The 22,012-nt window shown below is 37.1% G+C and overlaps 1 protein-coding gene across 1 annotated transcript in view; it reads left to right on the top strand.

The window, feature by feature from the left end:
* Positions 1-22,012, top strand: part of Wdr49 (WD repeat domain 49) — a 155,213-nt gene that overhangs the window by 58,307 nt on the left and 74,894 nt on the right. Inside the window, exon 7 of the mRNA XM_051199234.1 lies at positions 18,008-18,241. Within this exon, the coding sequence (XP_051055191.1) occupies positions 18,008-18,241 (234 nt within the window). The remainder of the gene's footprint in view (positions 1-18,007; positions 18,242-22,012) is intronic.

Below are 22,012 nucleotides of genomic sequence, written 5' to 3'. Positions count from 1 at the left end.
GGTGAAGAAATGGATGGATAAAGTTTCCCATGTAAGATCACAAACCTGAGTAGAATTAAATTAGGCTCCAAGTATCTGAAGTCTCAGTGTATTGGTTTCTACTTCTCATACACATAAACACTATGGTATTTGTAATCATGCATTATTAAAAAGTTGAAAATTGATATGGAACGAGGTTAGGAAAAATTTCTTCATCATTATGTGAAGAAAATAATTTTTGCTTTAATAAAAATGAAAAATTTTCACGTCTTCTTTATCCATTCTTTAGTTGAGGGGAATCTAGGTTGCTTCCAGGTTCTTGTTATTACAAATAATGCTGCTATGAATGTATTTGAACAGATATCTTTGTTGCATGGATGAGGATCATTTGGGTATATGCCTAAGAGTGAAATTCCTGGGTTCTGTCTTAGACTGATTCCCATTTTCCTGAGTATTGCCGTTAAATGAGGATTAGGATAAACAAATAGACCAAATAGATGTTTATTCAGGGAGAAATAACTTACAACCTAGACAGATGAACACCAGCAAGTTCCACTGGTGTTCTCGTGAGTCCAGCAAGCAAGAGAGCATTCCCAGGCTTGGCTCTTCCTCAGACCTCCTTCCACAGGTCACTTCCGCCCATGGCTCCAACCCCCAATGGGCGTGGTCAGTGCCACAGAAGGAGACAAAGTAAATATCTCCCTTTTAGTCTAAAGAAAAGATTTAGGCTTAGTACAAAACTATATACAAAACAGTGAAGAACAAGTGTGCTCTAAGAAAAGGAAAATTGAGAACAAAATGACCTATATATCTAGTCCTAGGGTGAAAGCATAACGGAGTTTACGTTAGAGTTGTCCTAAGCTGGAAAACATAAGTCTAGTAACTAATATATCTAACTAGGAAGAGAGAATAATAGTTGTGATAGTTTAATCTTCAACCTCATCAAGACCTGTGAAGGAAAATAACGATACTAGGGTAGACAGGAAGTACGGATGGGCAACTTCCAAAAGGTGCAGCAAGGACAGAAACAGCAAGCCACCTGGATAGTCACCCTAGGTTTCACAGCAACGTTGGTACACCCAGTTTTGGCTAAGGCCAAGAGAACTTGACAGACCACAACAACAGCAGGGAGGTAGAATGGCTCTCTTACCCTGACTTGGCAAGGTCCAGCAGTCTTCTATATTTGTTTCCTGCAAGCACATAGGACTGCATGTCCAAATCAGTGGTCAAGGTGAGGGCAGTTCTTCGCCCAACAGGCCATTAGCTGAAGTGAGAATGAACTGCAGCAGGAGCAACAACAGTGTCCAACATATTTTCGGGAAAGTGCACGGTGCTGTCAGGAGCAATAGTGTCTCATGTCAATGGAGTACTAATATTAAAACATTTAAATGCCATGTTCTGCATGTCTATGAAGTGATTGAAGATTAAGCATCTATATCTGACTAATCTCATAGGTACAGGAAACATGAGTGAAGATAATCTGTAATACTCAGGAACTTAGCTAAAAAAATGATTGAAACTTCCCTGAGTAAAGCAGGAAAAAATACCTAAACAATATAACTATGTACATATACATACATATAAATCCCTAAAATAGAGGTAAAGTAGAAATATCAAGATAAGAGGTAGAACTAAAAAGGGCAGCATGATAAATACCCTAAATTGTATCAATATACAAAATGTCTTGAAAGAAGAAAAGTATGCATACATAGCATATGGCAAGAATAAATGTGTATAAATTGTATCAACATACAAAATGTCTTGAACATAAGTAAAAGTATACATACATAGAATATGGTAAAAATAAAGTGCATAAAACATCATAAGTGGAAAAATTTCACACAATATATCAAAATATAAACTTAATTTTACATAGCTTACCACATATAAGAATATATAACAATGTAATCTGTAAAATACTATTATCTCACTCTTACTCAAATTCATAAGAAAATAGGCTAATCTACCTATATCCCAACTAAACCATACCTTTCCAACCATACCCTATTCCTGTCTAAAAGATAAACCCGAGTATAAGCATCACCTTCCATACCCAACCCTAAGTAACTTTAACCAACACAAAGTAGATGACCATTATCCCAAAATTCCAAGGATAGGGAAAGGGGGGTGTAGTTATCTTAAGGTTATTACCAGCTGCAATGGGATGATGATTGCTCCATGGGATCCTGTAGGAAAAAAATTTTAGCAACCAAATTTCTCAACAGAACTGGCTGTGACATATGTAGCTAGTCGCTGTGTGGCAGAAAATGCTTGAGTGTAGTTCTATTTGAAACTCTGGCCAGGGTCTAATAAGAAGGTGCACCATTATAGCTATCTAGTCATGAGTTGTTTCGAGCAAAACAGTCTCAAACCAGTTTTATGGTGATGTTTGCAGTCCAGATGCATCAGGTTGAGTCAAGTGGAAAGGACGTGGGGCCCCTACTTCTTTCTGGAGAGTTCAGAGACTGCTGTTAGGAATTGTTATTATTCCTTGTGGAAAACTTAAATATCGATATTAAAGTAAAATTTTCAAGTTTTAAGGTATGCATAAGGGAAAGACAAAAATAAGCATTAAAATATATGTGAGAAAATTAGTATTTCAGAGAGAAAATTGCATATAAGAAATGATTCCCCAGATTTTGTTTTCTTCAGCCTTACACCAATTGGCTTCTTGATTTAAGGCAGAAACCATGAATTTAATCTTAACAACATGCTTGAATTTAGAGAAGGAAAGCCAAATCCAACTCCAAAGCCAGCATTGTTTTACATGATTTAGGACTTCAGAAATACTAGATAGTAAAGAGAAATAGATTTCTGTATAGAAATAGTTTATTAGAATTAAATATTTTTACCACATATCAGATTCCACTTCATTAAGTGATTGTTTCTGGAGAGCTGTCTTCTCTTCTGTAGGTACCTACATGGTCAGTGTTTTTGACTGTTTGAAGATAGGTTTTCCTTGTTTTCCTGTAAGAACAACAGAACACTTCCCCTACCTTTGAGAAGTCTCCGCACATCTCCTGGGACCTAATTTGTTGGATGATTTGTTATTTCTCTTCATTAAGATGTTTCTCTTGTTCAACTCAGATCTTGATTAACTTAGATGGTATCCATAGTGTTTCTTCTCCTGTAGTTACAAATGCAAAAGCCCTACCCCAACGTAACACATATCCTGCTTTCCATTCTGAGGTCAATACATCCTTGAAGTACACTGGCTGATTTAGTTCAGAAGTTTTTTTCTATTGTGCAGTGTCTTTCTGCAGCTGTTTTTCCTTTTTCATCATTATTAAGAAAGTTTAATGTTAATAAAGCATTATGTAATCTGTGTTTGGGTTTCTTGGTTCCTCCTGCCTGTTTATTGAGCATTTATTTTAAAGTACGATTGGATCTCTCAACCACTGCCTTTCCTGTAGGATTGTGTGGTATACCAGTTATGTGCTTTATGTTATAATATTCAAAAAACTGTTTCAATTTTCTGGAGACATATGCTGGAGCATTGCCAGTTTTTATTTGTGTAGGTATGCCCATAATGGCCATTACCTCTAATAGGTGTATGATAACAGAATCAGCCTTTTCAGAGCTCAGAGCAGTGGCTCATTGAAACTCTGAAAATGTATCTATAGTGCGATGTACATATTTTAATTTTCCAAATTCTGCAAAATGAAACACATCCATTTGCCATATTTCATTCCTGTTTATACCTTTAGGGTTGCTGCCTGGTGGTAAAGGAGTTTGGTTATAGAATGAACAAGTAGGACATTTCCTTACCATTTCCTTGGCTTGTTGCCAAGTGATAGAAAAATCCGTTTTTAAACCTTTGCTGTTCATGTGGTGTTTATTATGAAACTCTGAGGCTTCTAGCACACTTCCTATCAATAACCGATCAATTTCATCATTGCCTTGTGCTAGAGGACCTGGCAGACCCGTATAGGATCTGATGTGTGTTATATATATAGGGTGAGTCCTCTTTCTGATAGTATCTTGTAACTGTATAAACAATGAAGTTAATTCTGTATTGTCAGGAATAAATTCTGCAGTCTCAATGTGTAAAATGACTCTCTTGTGGTTAAATAAGGATCAGAATAAACAAATAGACCAAATAGATATTTATTCAGGGAGAAATAACTTACAACCTAGACAGATGAACACCAGCAAGTTCCACTGGATGCTCTCCTGTCCCAGTCCTGCCAGCAAGAGAGTGTTCCCTGGCTCTTCCTTAGACCTCTTTCCACAGGTCCCTTCCACCCATGGCTCCACCCCCCCAATGGGCGTAGTCAGTGCCACAGAAGGAGACAAAGTAAATATCTCACTATACCTGATTTTCAAAATGGCTGTACAAGTTTGTACTCCCACCAGCAATGGAGGAGTGTTTCCCCTCTCTGTACATCCTCTCCAGCATAAACTTCTTATTTTAGCCATAATGACAGGAGTAACATGCTATCTCAGAATTGATTTGATTTGCGTTTCCCTGATGGCTAAAGATGTTAAGCACTTCCTTAAGTGTCTTTCAGCCATTTTGGATTCCTCTATTGAAAATTCTCTGTTCAGTTTTGTACCCCACTTTTTAATTGGATTGTTTGGTGCTTTGGTGACTAGCTTCTTTGTATATTTTGGAGAACATCCCTCTGTCAGATGTGGGTTTGATGAATAGTACATTTACATAATGGAGTACTATTCATTTGAAAAAAAAAGTGGAATCTTGATATTTGCAGGCAAATGGATGGAACAAGAAGAAACCATCCTAAGTGAGGTAACCCAGTAACAAAAAGACAAATGTGGTATGTACTTACTCATATATATGGATTTTAGACATAGAGCAAAGGATCACCAGCTTACAATTCACACCGCCAGAGAAACAGGGATACAAGAAGGATCCTAAGAGAGTCATGCAAATTCCCCCACAAAAGAGGAAAGGGACAAGATCTCCTGACATTATTGGGAGCAGGGGTCAGTGAGTGGAGAATCAGTTAGGAGAAACAGAAGTCTAGAAGAGTAGGGGAGAGGAGAACATGAGAGACCAGGAAGATTGAGTCGGGAATAGACAAGAGCAAGAAAAGAGATACCATAATAGAGGGAGCCATTATAGGTTTGAGGAGAAAATTGACACTAGAGAAATGGCCAGAGACCTACAAGGATGACCTCAACTAACAATCTGAGCAAAGGTGGAGAGACTACCTTAAATTCCCTCCCTGATAATGAGATTGACAACCTTACATACCATCCTAGAGACCTCATCTTGTGGCTGATGGAAACAGAAGCAGATACCCACAGATAGATAAACATTGAACATAACTCCTGGAATCCAGTTATAGTGAGGGAGGAGTGATGAGCAAAGGGGTCAAGACCAGGCTACAGAAACCCACAGAAACAGCTGACCTGAACAAGGGGGAGCTCATGGACCCCAGACTGATAGCTGGAAAACCAGCATAGGAGCTACCCAGACCCTCTGAATGTGGGTCTCAGTTAGAAGGCCTGGGCAGTCTATGGGACCTTTGGCAGTGGAACCAGGATGTATCCCTGGTGCATGAAACGACTTCAGGAGCACATTCCCAATGGAGGTATACTCCCTTAACCTAAAGACCTACCCCCTTAACCTAGAGACTGGTGGGGAGAGGGGGTAGGGCCTAGTCCCTAACCTAAATGACTTGATAGATTTTGATGATTCCTCCTGGAAGGCTCACCCTCCCAGTGGAGTGGGTGGAGAATGGGATGCGAGGGAGGGGGTATGGGAGGATGGGAGATAAGGAACTGGGATTGATATGTAAAATAAAACAAATAATAAAACCTTTTTTTTTTACTAAAAAAAATTTCATCTTTATTCCAATTATATAAAGGTAGAGATTAAATAAAGAGTCCAAGGTGGGCCCTGGCTAAATGTAATTTCAAGAACCTGGCTAATGTGAAATGGTGTGATCATTATAAGTTGCTCAGTATCAAAATTTAAGTGGAAACAACACATGTGCATAAGAATTTAAATTTACTGAACCAAGTGTTCATTATAAATTTTAGGAATTTATCTATTATTTTTAATAAAAATAAAGTATAATTGATAAACAATTAAATTACTATTAAAATATTCATACTTTGCTGAATGTGGTGATGTACATCTCTAATCCTATCATGTGGGAGAAAAAAAGCAGGAAAGATGAGAAGCTTCAGATCATCTGCAGGCACATATCAAGTCTAAGGCAAGCATGTAAGACCCTGTCTCAAATGAAATAAAACATCAGATATAACTATATGCACACAGTGTATGCTGTATGTACATGTTCATGTATATGTGTAAATGTGCATGCAGATGTGTGTCCATACATGTGCATGTGTTTGTGGAGGCTGAAGGCTGAAATAGGATGCATTACATAACTGTCCACCTTTTGTTTTTGTTTTGAGACAGTCTCCACTGAACTGTGAGATCACCAATTGCTTCATCTGGTTGGCCAGCTAGTTCCTGGAATTCTCCAGCACTGGGATTACAAATAAAAGCTGCTATGCATATGGGTGCTTGGTATCTAAATACAAATTGCCATTCATATGCTGTATTCTAGTTTGTTCTCTGTTGCTGAGATTAATGAAACTTGGGTATGGAAGGATTTACTTGGCTTATAGTTCCAATATAATTGAAAGCACTCACAGAAGGAACTCAAGCAGGAATCTTGAGGCAGGAACTGAAGGAGAAAATGAGAAGAGTGCTGCTTACTGGCTTGCTTTTTTACAGCTCAGTACTACCTGAATGTGGCAGTAGGTTTAGCCCTTCTCCATAGATCAATCAATCATTTAATCAATGAAAAAAAAAAAAAAGAAAAAGAAAAGAAAATAAGAAAAAAAAAAAAAAAAAAAAAATAATCCATAGACTTGTCTCAGGTCAGGTGGATGGACATGTTTTCTCAACTGAGGTTTCCTCTTCCTAGATGACTCTAATCTAACCAGCACATGTTAACAGAATTATTCATTTTGAACTGTGTCCTAGTTCTGTTTTAGAAACTATATGAACACAAAAGAAGGGAGAAATTTATGATCCTCAAATAATAACTGTAACATGAAGCAACAATTTTACAAATGACTTGATTGATGAGATTGAATTAATATGAGTTATTTTGTGTCACAACCAGGATCTAGACTGAATACAAAGCTGGTAGATAGTCAGTTATCACCTGGGCTAAAGCCAAGCCATATGATATTAGCTATTAAAATGAGAGAAAGATTTCTTGTTTGCAGAGATTAGCATTGAGTGGACCATAAAACCTGAGAGACCAATTCAGCTGGGCACAAAGGAAAGAGAATTTATTTTTAAAATAATACTCTCTGAGTCTTGTCTTTAAGGATTCTGATTTAATTGCCAAGAAACAGATTAAGAATAGCTAGTGTTCAGAAGATCTACATAGTCTTTAAAGTCACATTTAAGGTCCATCTCTTTAGGAAACAACAGTGTAGGAAGACTCAGAAGTTTCCATGCCATTGGGCAGTTTGTAGGAGCTCAGGAGAGCAGCGCTTACGCTTTCCTGGCAGTGTATTTCTGTTGTTGCCTGATTCCCAGCAGAGACAGAGCATAAAAATTTAAAGATACTGAGAAGAACAGTAAAACTTAACTTAAGGTTGGGGATATAGCTTAGTTGCAGAACACTTGTCTGACTGTTGCAAAAGGCCAAATAATTTTGATATCCATAACAACAATACTTTTAAGGAGAATTAAGGACATTCTAATTAAATTATTAATTTTTAAATTGCTAGTAGCACAAAATAACCTGATATAAACTGGAAAGGCTATGGCTCATATATTTTAATTTTTGTTATGTTAATTGAATAAACAAAAAATTTTAAAGCCAACATAAGTTAAACAACAAAATAGAACATTCTTATTAGGAAATTCCAGCCCATTAATACTAGTAAGTTATTAATAATCACTATTTATCTATGCTCCAAGTTATTATTGTGATATGAAATAAGTTTCTACTTCTTATAAAGGGGACAATTTTCAACTAAACAAGATTTTGAATAGTAAAGCTGAAACCATCTAGATGTGAATAATCTAATCAGTAGGATTGCTCAAGATCATATTTCTAATTATACTTGTATTTTTAATACACTTAAGTGATTTGTAACTTACAAAAGTCATAATTATAAGCATATATAATTATATATGCTTTATTATTAAAGCATATTTATAAGAGTAGACATTTATTACAGAGACACCAACTCATTTAAAAAGAGTTATTTTTATTTATTCATTTGTGTGTGTGTGTTAGTGTATGTGTGTGTGTGTGTATGAGACATATGTGCAGGTGTCCATGGCGGCCAGAAAAGACATTGAACTTCCTGGATTCACAAAGGGTTGAACTGCCTAATGTTGGAAACTCACTTGAATCCTCTGCAAGAGTGATGAGCACTCTTAACTGTTGAGCCACATCTAAAGCCCAAAGGATCATTTTAAATAATACTTAAAAAAAAGTTAACCTTTATAAACCAGTAGGATCCCAAGATTCTTACCAATAAAATCACAATTCCCTTTTGTGTGTGTGCAGTGCATATGTATGCATGTGGGCATAGAAACTTCTATATGAGTATGAAGAGGTCAAGGATGTCATGTGCAGTGTCTTCCACAGTATTTTGAGGCAATATCTTTCACTAAACATGGACCTCACTGATTGTCTAGATTGGCTGAAATTGAACCCAGGGATTCCCCTCCTTCTGCCTACCAGCACTGGTACTACAGGCATATGATGTAATATTCAGATTTTTAATGTAACCTGTGAGATTTCAAACTAAGGACTTTAATGCTTGTGCAATAAGCAATTTGTCTATTGAATTATCTTTCCAGACCTCAATTTTATTTTAAAATATATTATTAGCAATGCTGTTTATCTCATAAGAATAAACTAGGCAGTTCAAGCTTCTAATGGCTGGTAGATAAAGATTATTCTGTAAGTTGAACATAATTATGTCTATCAGGTGTTTGAAATGTCCCATAACATTTTGCTAACGATTACATAGGCTCTGCAAATGGGTGAGCAACCACATAGAATCAGGGCAGATTTTTTTGAAAAATGTTTTTGAATTTACCTTATCTAACATTTATATTTATGAAATAAATAGTGGTGTGATTATTATATGATTCATAATCTTAAAAAAAAACTTCAGCACTACTTAGTGGATGTTCTATATGCCCTATGGTATGTGTAGGAAAATCAAGAGAGAGTTGTAAATATATGTGAATTAAGAGTCAGGACATTTGTATTAGGATTCAAAATGCCATACTGAAACTGGATTAAAACTGGGAAAATTTATAATATTTTAAAGAAGCTGGTATTTCAAGGATAGATAATTGACATCTCCTACATAGTAAGTTTTTCAATTTGTTTCAATCATTAGAACTCAAGTGGCATGAAAATTATGATAGATTGGCTTAATTGGTTATTACCTGAATATGACACTTTAAAGAAGCCCTGATTCTTTGGATGGTAAGAAGCTCCTGGGAAGATTGGCTCAGTTCTGAGTGGGTTGTTTAAAATAGATGCTGGAGAACTGTAAGGTTCTCACAGGTAATATAGTAAATCAAATGTGCAGTAATTAATGTGTTAAGTACATTATAAGATCATTGATTCCAGGAGTTTGGCTAGTGTTTAGCTGTGGGCACCTGCTTCTGCTTCAACCAGCTACTAGATGAAAGCTCTAGGATGGCATGTAAGGTAGTCGTCAATCTCATTATCATGGAAGGGCATTAATGGTAGCCTCTCCACTATTGCTTAGACTGTTAGCTGGGTTTATTCTTGTAGATCTCTGGGGATTTCTCTAATGCCAGATTTCTCCTTAAATCTATAATGGCTCCATTGATTGTGGCATCACTTTTCTTTCTCTCCTCTCCCTGTCTCAATCTTCCTGTTTCCTCATGCTCACCTCTCCTCTCCTCTTTTCCTTTTCTTGTTCTCCAAACTCCCTCTCACCCCCTCCATGCTCCTAATTTGCTCTGAAGATCTTGTCCCTTTCCCCTTCTCTGGGGGACCAATTATGTCTCTCTTAGGTTCCTCCTTGATTCTTAGTTTTTCTGGCAGTGTGAATTGTAGGCTGGTAATCTTTTGCTCTATGTCTAAAGTCCATGTATGAGTGAGTACATACTGTGTTTGTCTTTTATGACTGGGTTATCTCACAAATAATGGCTTCTTCTAGTTTTATCCATTTCCCCTGTGAATTTCAGGATTCTATTGTGTTTTTTCGCTGAGTAGTACTTCATTATGTAAATGTACCATATTTTCTCCATCCATTCTTCGGTTGAGGGGCACCTAGGTTGCTTCCAGGTTCTTGCTATTACAAATAGTGCTGCTAGGACCATAGTGGAACAGATGTCCTTGTTGTATGAAAGTGCACCTTTTGGGTACAAGTCCAAGAGTAGGATTACTGGATCTTGAGGTAAATTGATTCCTGTTTACCTGAGGAACTACCATGCTGATTTCCAAAGTGGCTGTAGAAGTGTGCACTCCCAACAGCAGTGGAAGTGTGTACCCCTTTATCCACATCCTCTCTGGCATAAACAGTCTTTGGTGTTTTTTTATTTTAGCCATTCTGGAGAAGTAAGATAGCATCACAGAGTTATTTTGATTTGCATTTCCCTGATGGCTAAGAATATTGGACACTTTCTTAAGTGTCTTTCAGATATTTTAGATTTCTCCATTGAGAATTCCTTATTTAGTTCTATACCCCACTTTTTAATTGGATTATTTGGTGTTTTGGTAACTACCTTCTTGAATTCTTAGTATATTTTGGAAACCAGCCCTCTGCCAGATGTGGGGTTGGTTTTGTCTTGTTGACTGTGTCCTTTGCCTTACAGAAGCTTCTTGGTTTCAGGTGGTCCCATTAACTAATTGTCAATCCCAGTGTCTGTGCAACTGATGTTATGCTTAGGAAGCAGTCTCCTGTACCAATTCATTCAAGGTTACCTCCCACTTTCTCATCTAAGAGATTCAATGTGGCTGGGTCTATGTTGAGGTCTTTGATCCATTTGGTCTTAAGTTTTACACATGGCAATAGATATGGATCTATCTGCAGTCTTCTACACACCAGTATCCAGTTATACCAGCACCATTTAGTGAAGATGCTTTCCTCCCATTGTATAAATTTAACTTCTTTGTCAAAAATAAGGTGGTCGTATATGTGTGGGTTAGTATCAAGGTTTTAAATTTGATTCCGTTGGTCTACCTATCTATTTTTGTGCCAATATCAAGCTGTTTTTCAGGACTATAGCTCTATAGTAGAGCTTGAAGTCTGGGATGGTGATGCTCCCAGAAGTTCTTTTATTGTACATGGTTATTTTGGTTATCCTGGGTCTTTTGTTTTTCCATATAAAGTTGAGGATTGTTCTTTCAAGATCTGTGAAGAATTGTGTAGGGATTTTGATAGGGATTGCATTGAATCTGTAGATTGCTTTTGGCAAGATTGTCATTTTTTTTTTTTCCATGTTGATCCTACCTAACCCAGAGAATTGGATATCTTTCTATTTTTTTTTTTTTGTCTTTAATTTTCTTTCTTTAAAGATACAAAGTTCTTGCTATATATGTCTTTCACTTGTTTGGTTACCATTACCCCAGGATATTTTATGTCGTTTGTGGCTATTGTAAAGGGTGATATTTCTCTGATTTCTTTCTCTTCCCCCTTTATCATCTGTGTTTACTAGGGCTAATTTTTTTTTTTTTTTTGAGTTGGTCTTGTATCCTGCCACTTTTCTGAAGGTGTTTATCAGCTGTAGTTTTTCAGGTCACTTATGTGAACTATCATGTCATCTGCAAATAGTGGAAGTTTGAGTTTTTCCTTTCCAATTTGTATCCCCCTTGATCTCCTTTTGTTGTCTTATTGCTCTAGCTAGAACTTCAAGTACAATATTGAAGAGATATGGAGAGAGAGGGAAGCCTTGTCTTGTTCCTGATTTTAGAGGAATCGCATTGGGTTTCTCTCCTTTCAGTTTGATGTTGGCTGTTGGTTTACTGTATATTGCTTTCATTATGTTTAGGTATGTTCCTGTTACCCCGATCTCCTCAAAACCTTTATCATGAAGGGTTGTTGGATTTTATCAAAGGCTTTTTTCAGCATCTAGTGAAATGATCATGTCATTTTTCTTTTTTCAGTTTGTCTATATGGTGGATTACATTTGTGGCTTTTCATATGTTGAACCATCCCTGCATCCCCAGGATGAAGCCTACATGGTCAAGGTGGATGATTTCTATGATATGTTCTTGGAGTATGCCAGTATTTTATTGAGTATTTTTACATCAATGTTCTTGAGGGATATTGGTCTGTAGTTCTCTTTCTTAGTTGTGTCCTTGTGTGGCTTGGGTAATTGTAGCCTCATAAAAAGAGTTTGGCAATGACCCTTCTGCTTCTACTGTATGGAACACTTTGAGGAGTATTGGTATTTGCTGCTCTTGGAATGTCTGGTAGAAACTATCTGGTCCTGGGCTTTTTTTTGCTTGGGAGACTTTTGATGACTGCTTCAATTTTATTAGGGGTTATAGGTCTATTTAGATTGCTTATTTTGTCTTGATTTAATTTTGGTGAGTGATATCTATCCAGAAAATTGTACATTTCTGTTAAATTTTTGAATTATGTGGAGTACAACTTTTCAAAATATGACCTGAAATATTGTTAGTTCTCCCTTTTCATTTCTGATTTTGTTAATTTGCATGTTCTCTCTCTGTCTTTTTGGTTAGTTTGGATAAAGCTTTGTCTATCTTGTTGATTTTCTCGAATAACCAACTCTTGTTACATTGATTCTTTGTATTGTTTTTCTACCTTATTGATTTCAGCCCTCAAACTGATTATTTTCTGGCATCTACTCCTCCGGGGTGAGCTTGCTTCCTTTTGTTCTAGAGCTTTCAATTGTGCTGTTAATTCACTAGCGTGACTATTCTCCAATTTGTTTATGTGGGCTATGAACTTTCCTCTTAGTACTGCGTTCAAAGTGTCCCATAAATTTGGATATGTTGTATCTTTATTCTCATTCAATTATAGAAAATCTTTAATTTCTTTCTTTGTTTCTTCCTTGACCCGGGAGTGGAACAATTGTGCATTTTTCAATTTTCATGAGTTTATAGGTGTTCTGCAATTTGTGTTGTTTTTGAATTCTAAATTTAAAGCATGGTGGTCTGATGAGATACATGGGCTTATTCTTTTGTGAGTATGTGGGCGATTTTAAAGAAGGTTCTATTTGATTGGAAAGTCTTTTCCCAACCCAGTACTGTGAGGTGATGTCTGTCTTTAAAGTTGAAGTATGTTTTTTGTATGCAGCAGAAGGATGGGTTCTGTCTTCATGTCCATTCTTTTAGCCTGTGTAATTTTATAGGCAAGTTAAGACGGGTAATATTGAGGGAAATTAATGATCATTGATTGTTAATTCTTGCTTGTTTTGGATTTAACATGATATTCTTTAATATTTTAGATCAATCCTAGTGTGTAGCAAGCTTTAGAGTAAAAGCTTCCTCCAAGGTGTGTAAGGTGTGGGGCTCAGAAATCTAGGTTAAGATAAAACACCTTTGGTTTTATCTTATATAATCTTATTAGCATTTTTTAAGAATAAGCAAGATCTGGGTGATGTTTCTTTGCAAATAAGTACAAAATTAAGGAGAATAAAGTGTTTTGCCTAGTAGAAGTAGAATCTGAAACTGAAGTCTAAGATAGTTGACAGAAAAGTGTAGGAAAGCATCCAAAGGTAGAAGAGAATATCTGTGACTGTATTTATGTGTCTCCATTAGAATTTTTGTACTGTAGAGTCTCAGAACCTGCTCATATGAGTTTTAGATGTATATCTTTATGGGTCAAAATGACAGAAAAAGTAAAATTCTCAGTATATGTGAATATATGCATTTGTGTAGTGGCACAACATTGTCACTTTCAACAGAATTTTTCTGTAATTTCCAAAGTGTTTTAAATACATTAAGACTTATGAGTTTGCCTGACTTAGGGGGTGATAAACACCCTTTCAAAAGAATTCTTACACCGAGTTAGACTAGTTTATTGAAATTAACTTCTTTGCTCTTAAGTGAGAATATTTACTTCTGTAAATATTCAATACAGTATCAGGTAACTAAACAGCACATTCATTTAACAATTACTGAAAGCTGGCTATTGTGCCAAATGCTTGATATGGGTTCTCATTTAAATCTCAAAGAACTGGATGAAGTAAGTAGTGCATTTACAACTAGGAGAGAAATATGGGAACTTGCTTTAGGTCACCTACTAGTAAGGGGCACAGCTGAGAATAGAGTACAAGAAGTCTGAATCCAGTTCCCCAGGTCTCTATTGTAACCCCATCAGCCTATGTCAAATCTGTAGCATGATGAATAACCCATACTTGTACATATCCAGGTCACCTTTAGTAGCTTTAGAATGATAAAAGTCATGAGGGAATGCAAGAATAAGAAAATAAATAAATTAATGTCTATTTAATTAAAAGCAATCTTTTTTCAAGTAAAGATGCAACACTTGTCCTCTACGGTCTATTGATAAATGCATTCCTTATACACGGCTTGATTGTGTAAAGTGATTATATTTATTTTATTTGAACTTGAATTTATGTAGTGCCACAGATTTCACAAAACAGTAAAGAAGCATGCACATACAAGACACAAAGAAGGAGGGGAGAGAGAGAGAGATATTTTATTTTTGACTTATAGTAGATCAAATGACCAGATGACAATGGCTTGGAACTACCCAAATTTGCAGTACATTGTATTGTTTTCTATAGATTAGCATTCTGCCGTGTTCTGTAAGGCTCTCATGGGGCTCAAATCTAGATGTTGGTATAACTGTTTCTCTTCTGGGACTCTGGGAAAAATCCAATTCTCTTCCTTTTCTGACCTATTTCTTCATCTGTCACTGCCCTATTCTCCACCCCATAGCCAGCAACACTAGGAAAAGTCTTTGTTTTGCACTGTTGGGATTTTTCTTTGCTTTCCCCTTCAATATTTAAAGCAACACATGTTTATTCTAGTCCCACCAAAATAATTCATCTTAATGTTACAGTTTTAAAATCCTTAGAGATTTTTTAAAGATTTATTTATTTTATTTTGTGTGTATGGGTTTTCTCTTTATGGATTTATGTGCCATATGTGCATACCTGGTGCATGCAGAGGTCAGAATAGGGTATAGGAGACCCTAGAAAGGAGTTACAGATGGTTGTGTGTAGCCAGGAGTGAACAGAACCTGAGTCCCCTGGAAGAGCATCTATATTCTTAACCACTGGGCCCATTCTATAAACTGATTATTACAGTATGTTACTTTATTTTTTTGCTTCTTTTTTCCTTTTCTAAAACATTGAAAATAATTTTATTTTCATACAGTACATTCTGATTATGGTTTCCTCTCTCCAAGCTCCTCCCTACCTCTCTGCTCACCTAAATTTATACCTTCTTCCTTGCTATCTCTCATTAAAAAACAAACATCATTAAAAAAGAAAAGTAATAATGAAATAATATAAAATAGAAACAAATAAACATAAATAGGACAAAAGAAGCAAATGAACATTAAAATGAAGAGCAAAAAAAAAAAAAAGTCACTAGAAACATAAATATACAGAGACTTCTACATTGGCAAACAGAAATTCCATAAAAACACAAAACCAGATACCAAGATATATAAGCAAAAGACATGCAGGGTAAGAAAAAAAAAATGAAACAAAGAAAAATAACCATGCCCAGAAAGAGCACTGTTAAATAAAAAGAAACAAATAAAACAATCAAAATCAAACCAAAAAGCCAACCCCCCCAAAAAAAAACCAAAACAAAACACACACACAAAAAAAAAAAAAAAAAAAAACAAAGCCCTCCGAAATATCATTGAGTCATTTTTTGTTGGTCATTTCTTGCTGTACATGAAGCTTATCCGTAAGAGTGGTTTGTATACACAGTGAGTCCTCATTGCAGAATTGGTTCTTAATTTGTGAGTGGTTATCAATTAGAGATAGCTTCTAAATTATGGACATGCACAGGTGTGGGTACAATGAGGTCCCAGTGCTGAGAACTGTGCAGATGGTGCCTGCAACCACAGTTTCTATGAGATCCTAGATGCATCAGTCAGGATAGGTTCAGAAGGCCTTGTTTCCTGGGTATCTTCCATCCCCTCTGGCTCTTACAATTTTCACCTCCTCTTCTGAACAGTTGCCAGAGCCATAAAGGGAGGGAATTGATGGAGATATCCCATTTACAATAGTGTGTTCCAAGATTTCTCACTATCTTAGCATTTTGCACATGTGAGTCTCTGTATTTATTCTTATTTACTTCAACTGGAAGCTAAACTGGTGGTGGCTGACCAAGGCACTTATTTATTAGTATGGCAGAATTCCCCTGGGAGTCACTTTGTTGCTATGATCCTTTAATAGAATGGCAGTATTTTAGCCTGCCCCTAGGACCCTGGCCTATTTAGTCTCAGATTCCTGGTCACCCAAGCAATGTCAGGGATGATGAGATATGTCTCATGAAGTAGGCCTTAAATAAAACCAGACATTGGCTGGTTACTCCCATAAGCTTTGTGCCATTTTGCATGAGCACATCTTCATTCATGTCACCATTGTAGATTGAAAGCTATTTGCTGAGTTGGTGTTTACCACTCCCCTTTGATGTCCCCAGTATCCTGAACACTAGCCAGTAGAGGTGAAAGCTCTAGCTAGGCACCAGCTTGGCTTTGCATTTTCAATGAATTGTGTAGGTGTTGTTTATAGCAATAGAGCCTTTTGCTGCTCTTTTTTGTAATAACCAGAAATTGAAAACAGACTAGATGTATATCAATGGATGAGTAGATAAAGAAAATGGGGTGCATTTACAATTCAACTACTGGAAAACTGAAATCATGAAATTCACAGATAAATGGATACAACTAGAAAACATCATCCAGGGTGAGGTAACCCAAATCCCAAAAGACAGACTTAATGTGTATTCACTTATATGTGGGTGTCAGCTTTTGAGTCTTCCATAAGCAAGCTACTATCCCTATAACCACAGAGCCACAGAGGTTCATCATAGAGTTAGGAACTGAGGTTGGCCGATTGAATCACACCAGTAATGAAAGTAGAATAGATAGTTATGGATACATGAGGAGGACTGGGATGGGAGGATTAAACAAGGCAGCAAGGGGAGAAGGCAGCTGGGGAGGAAATATGATGAGGGAGAGCTAAAACTAAGAGCCATTTGAGGGGTTGTATGGGAATATAATACAGTAGAAACCTCCTGAAGAATATACATATATGAAGGCTATCTAAATGGAATCACCAAATAGTGGGGGAGATGAAGCCCCAGCTGAAAATTTCTTGTCACCAAATGAAACCTCTAGTTCTGGTTAATAGGTTTCATCCAATCACGGTTTTGGTAAAAAGGGGTTTCATTGGAATCCCCAATCAGTCTAGCCTATGGCCATTGGTTATGCTACAATTTTTAAGTTTTTAATTCATACACTTGAAATATTACTTTTTATTAGGACAATTATATATTCATAGGTTATGAAATAACACATGAGCATTTTTGTATTTTATCTTCTTTTCATTTTACATACCAACCACAGTTCTGCCTCCCTCCCCTTCTGTCCCTTCCTTCCTCCTCCCTTTAACTTACTCTCCATCCACTTCTCAGAAAGAGTAAGGCCTCCGAGTCAATAAAACCTGGCACATACAATTGAGGCAGGATCAAGTCCTCCCTCTACCCCTGCTTAAAGGTTGTGCAAGGCATCCCACCAAATGGAATGGGCTTCAAATAGCACAATGCATGAGCATTTTCAGGGAGGAATTTTTGCCTACTCCAAACCTTTACTAAGCTTGTACTCTGATCCCAGAGACAGGGTGAATAATCCTCATTGCTTTCTCTAGAGAAACTTTTAGTTATTTTTAGGTAATTGAAACACCACAATACATCAGGGTCATGACTCAAGTAAAACCAATTGGTGCTACAGAGGCAACAACTTCAAGATAGAGATGGTCAAGATAGAGATGGAAAGATATCGCCTGAAATAGTTCTTGTTCATATGTTTATTTGATTGCTTCTTTTTATCATTTGTCATCCAGGTTTTGAGACTCTGGGATATTCAACACCAGCTGTCCATTCAAAGGATAGCTTGTTCTTTCCCCAAAAGTCAAGACTTCAGGTGCCTTTTCCACTTTGATGAAGGTCATGGACGACTTTTCATCTCCTTCAATAATCAGCTTGCTGTATTGGCCATGAAAAATGAAGCCAGACAGAGGGTGAAGAGCCATGAGAAAGGGGTCACCTGTGTCCTTTACAATTCCCTCCTGAATCAGGTAAAGAGGAAAGTTATTCTCTGCTACTATACTGACATATTCCCAAGGCCAGTGGTTCCTTTCCTTAATTTAACTTAATATAAAACCGAAAGTGATTGCACTTTTGTTGTAAAAGGAAATTTCCTTGATGAAGGTTATGGACTACACCAATCAATGGGTAGAAGGATACAAATTTAAGAGTACAATTATGTTGCTTTAGGAAAATGTCAGATGTATGTTCTTCCATCACGAACAGAACAAAGACAACAATAAGCACCCCAAAGTGAATGGGGGGGAAGATTGCAAAAGGCTAAACAAAGAACTACAGGCAACTAAGGAATGCTGAGAGTGGGAGAAATAGTCTTCCACAGAGAAGAGCACACTGTTTGGTTATCTAATATCAAATTGTCATTGTCAAAACCATACATACCAATTACATTATAAAGACAGAGCAGGTCATATTTAGGAACATATATACATATATATATAAAACAGCATTTAATGACAAAAGACATGAATTTGAAAGAAAACAAGGAGGGGCTATCTTGGAGGGTTTGCAAGAAGGAAAGGGAAGGAAGAAATGATGTAATGATATTACAATCTCAAAAATACAATTAAAAACACAATGGTGAATCTAATAAACAGCGCAGGAAATGATTGAACAGCCACATGCTGTTCTGCAGTACGTAGGTGTGTTCAGGTGCATTCAAAGGGGATTACATTTTCTGCCTGTCATAAAAGCAGCACTAAGAGAGCTTTAAGGAATCACAGTATTTGTGTTAAAGCCAACACAATCTACAATGTAATCATACTTATCTTCATTAACCAATAGTTCAGGTTTTGAGCCAAAATTCAGGTGAACCTAGTTATAAAATCCCCTTTTATGATCACCACCCTCTTGTATCCCCATGGAAAGTTCTGAAATATGCATGAAATGTAATTAGCAGAGATCCATTTTTCCCCCCATGCATATTTTACATCAGTGGCTGAAAGTGGCAGTGTGGAATGTATTCATAAGAAAATGATTCAGTTAAATGTGATTCCACTTGGTATGCAGCTCAAGTGTTGTTTGTCTCCTCACCACTTTAATGACACTACAGCCTTTGCTTATGGATCACTACCTAAATCTCAATGAAGCTTAGCTCCTTTGGAGCTTGATGCACACAGATCCTAGCCCTCCTTAGAGGACAGAGCAGTCCTCCAGCCAGGCAAGCTGGTAGTGGGGTCAGGGGTGAGTGTGGTGGAAGGAACAGACACCACTGGAGTTTAGTCTCCTGCCATTATCATCTCAGGCCCCATGGAAACAATATAGGGGGAGTGATGCAGAAAGCAAATCTCCAGCTTGTGGCCACTTGAACAATACCTCCAGCTCATTCTTGATTGTCAAGGCGGAGGAAGCTTCTGCACTGGCTCCACAACTTGATAGGCACTTCATTAGTAATGAGCATTGTGTCATGTGACAACTTCAAACACTCTGTTTTCTGGTTATTCTAGGAGATAAAAATCCATGACAAAACAGTTCAGTGCAAATGCCATTTGCACAGAAACATTCCCTCACAAATGTTTTACTGAACTTCATGACAGCAACTGGTTAATTTGGCTCCCTGCTGAGAGATGGCCGCATTTGTTTCCCAGAGAACATTTTGTTATTTGAGATCTGTAAAATAAAAATGTCATGTTTGTGTGTCAGTCTTTAAGATCCTGTGTTGTCTAGCTATAAAATGAGCCATAGTCCACAAGGAATTCAGTTAGCAGGATACAGAAAATAACTGGAATCTTCCACTTGGGAGTTGAAAATAAAACCAAGGTTACACAAGCTCGCTATAGAGACAAAGGAATATGACCATGTAATAGACAGTGAAGGAAGCATCCCTTCAGATGTATCTCTATTTGTTGCTATGTCTAACATTATGAATAACTAAAAAATGACTGCAAAGCATACATGTCTGTGTATTGCATCAACATTCTTTCTCAGCTACTAAGCTAACACTTTAACAAAAAACATCATAGGAATGAATTCTAGAGAAGTACCGAGAAAACTGTACCACCAGAATCCTTGACAAGTTACAACTTTAGAGTAGTTGGACAAAGCAAATAACATGTTTTTTTTGGGGGGGGGCTGGCATGTATCCGGTGTAAGAAATGAAGTAAAGATGAGTCAGCTGTCATCCTTATCCCCCAACCTCTAGTAGCTCAGGGAGGCTGTTCTGAAGGGAAGACCCAGATTATACTCTCAGACTCACTTTTAGGTAGATACTCATCACAGAATAGAAGTCAACAGAAGAGAGGGATGAACAGGTGAGCAAAGGTGCCTTGAGTAAGAATTGGGGGAACTTTCAGCTGTGCCCTGCAAGCTAGCATGGGAATCTCTGAGAAAAAGACTTATTTCCAGCCAGAAGACACAACAGGAGTGCCAGAGAAGCTTGGTGTGCACTGTGAATTTATGGGGACATATTTAGTTTGAGAGTTCTTACAAGAGCCTAGATAGGCTACACAGCTTGAAGCCAGAGTATGGATACTATTTACATTTGGTCTCAGAAAATATGGCACAGACTCGAGGTCAAAATGGTTCTTATATGGTGATCTCAAGTCTGAAGTCTTCAGGCAGTATGAGATGTCAAGAGTATTTTTCATGTCAGTTCTTTCCCAGCTCTGCAGTAGAGCTTTCTAGAAGAACACAATAGACGATGACATAAATGCTCTGGCAGTTAAGGGAATTTATGCTCTTGTATTTTGTTTTAACAGTTAACACTTCAAATGTTCAATGTGATAAATTTATGCATATATAAATGTAAATTTGTCTCCATTATTTATATTAGTGTATATATTTTATTGAGTATAAATGAAAGCCATTTTGATTCCATAATGATGTATAAAACTGTAAAGAGATCTCAAGACCGAAAGTTTTGAGGACTGCTGAGGAAAAGTGGGGTTGGGATGCTGGACAGATTACTGACCTCACTTTCCAAAGAGTGTGTCTGAGAGGATTCAGAATCAATGCAGCACTGTGCCTTTTCAGGATTGCCTTGGTAGTGACTGGCTGCTGGTCCCTTCAGTGCAATATCCTGCCTCCAGGTCTATGTATTATAAAAGTTCTCCCAGCTCCATAGCTCTTCCCATAGCTGCCACTGCTTTAATAAATCTGGTTTTCTTAGTAGCTTCTTAGAATTCCTTAATTATTTGTTTTAAACATGACAGATGATCAGAGTAAAAAAGTCCAGAAAGTAACCCATTGGTCCTTACTCTTGACAAGTTTTGTCTAAATTTGACAATAACCTTCTCTTCTGTTGTCATTTTAGCATTTTCCCCACATTTCAATGGTATTTCATCCCAGCTGGGCTTCAGAGGGGAAATCCCTTGACCTTGTATAATAGTAGCTTGGCACATTTCTCAGAATTTTCTGCTTTGTCCCCATCCCCTTTACATCTCCTATCTAAGAAAAGGTGCTAAGCCATAGAGTCTGGTAAAAAGGAACTCTCTCACAGCCAGCCAGAGGGGGAGCTGATGAAGAACTTTTTGAACTAGGCAGTTCTCATAGTGTTTGCACAGATTTTTAAATGAAGGTTTTCTTTAAAAACTCATAATTGTAGGGAATTTTGAAAATAAGAAATTAAAACAATGAAGTGAAGCTCAACTAAGGAAGAGGATGCTGAGGCTTCATCAACAAGTTTTTGATCACTTTGTGCAGAGACTCTTTCACACAAATATGGTTGTATGACACATTTTTTAAACTCAGTAATATATGACACCTAAACCTAGGACAACAACAACTTCTGCTTCTTCTTCTTCTTC

This window comes from Phodopus roborovskii, unplaced genomic scaffold (genome assembly GCF_943737965.1).
Source record: "Phodopus roborovskii unplaced genomic scaffold, PHOROB, whole genome shotgun sequence".
Classification (NCBI taxonomy): Eukaryota; Metazoa; Chordata; class Mammalia; order Rodentia; family Cricetidae; genus Phodopus; species Phodopus roborovskii.
The sequence above is the reverse complement of the archived record's forward strand: the minus strand, read 5'-3'. Positions and strand labels throughout refer to the sequence as shown.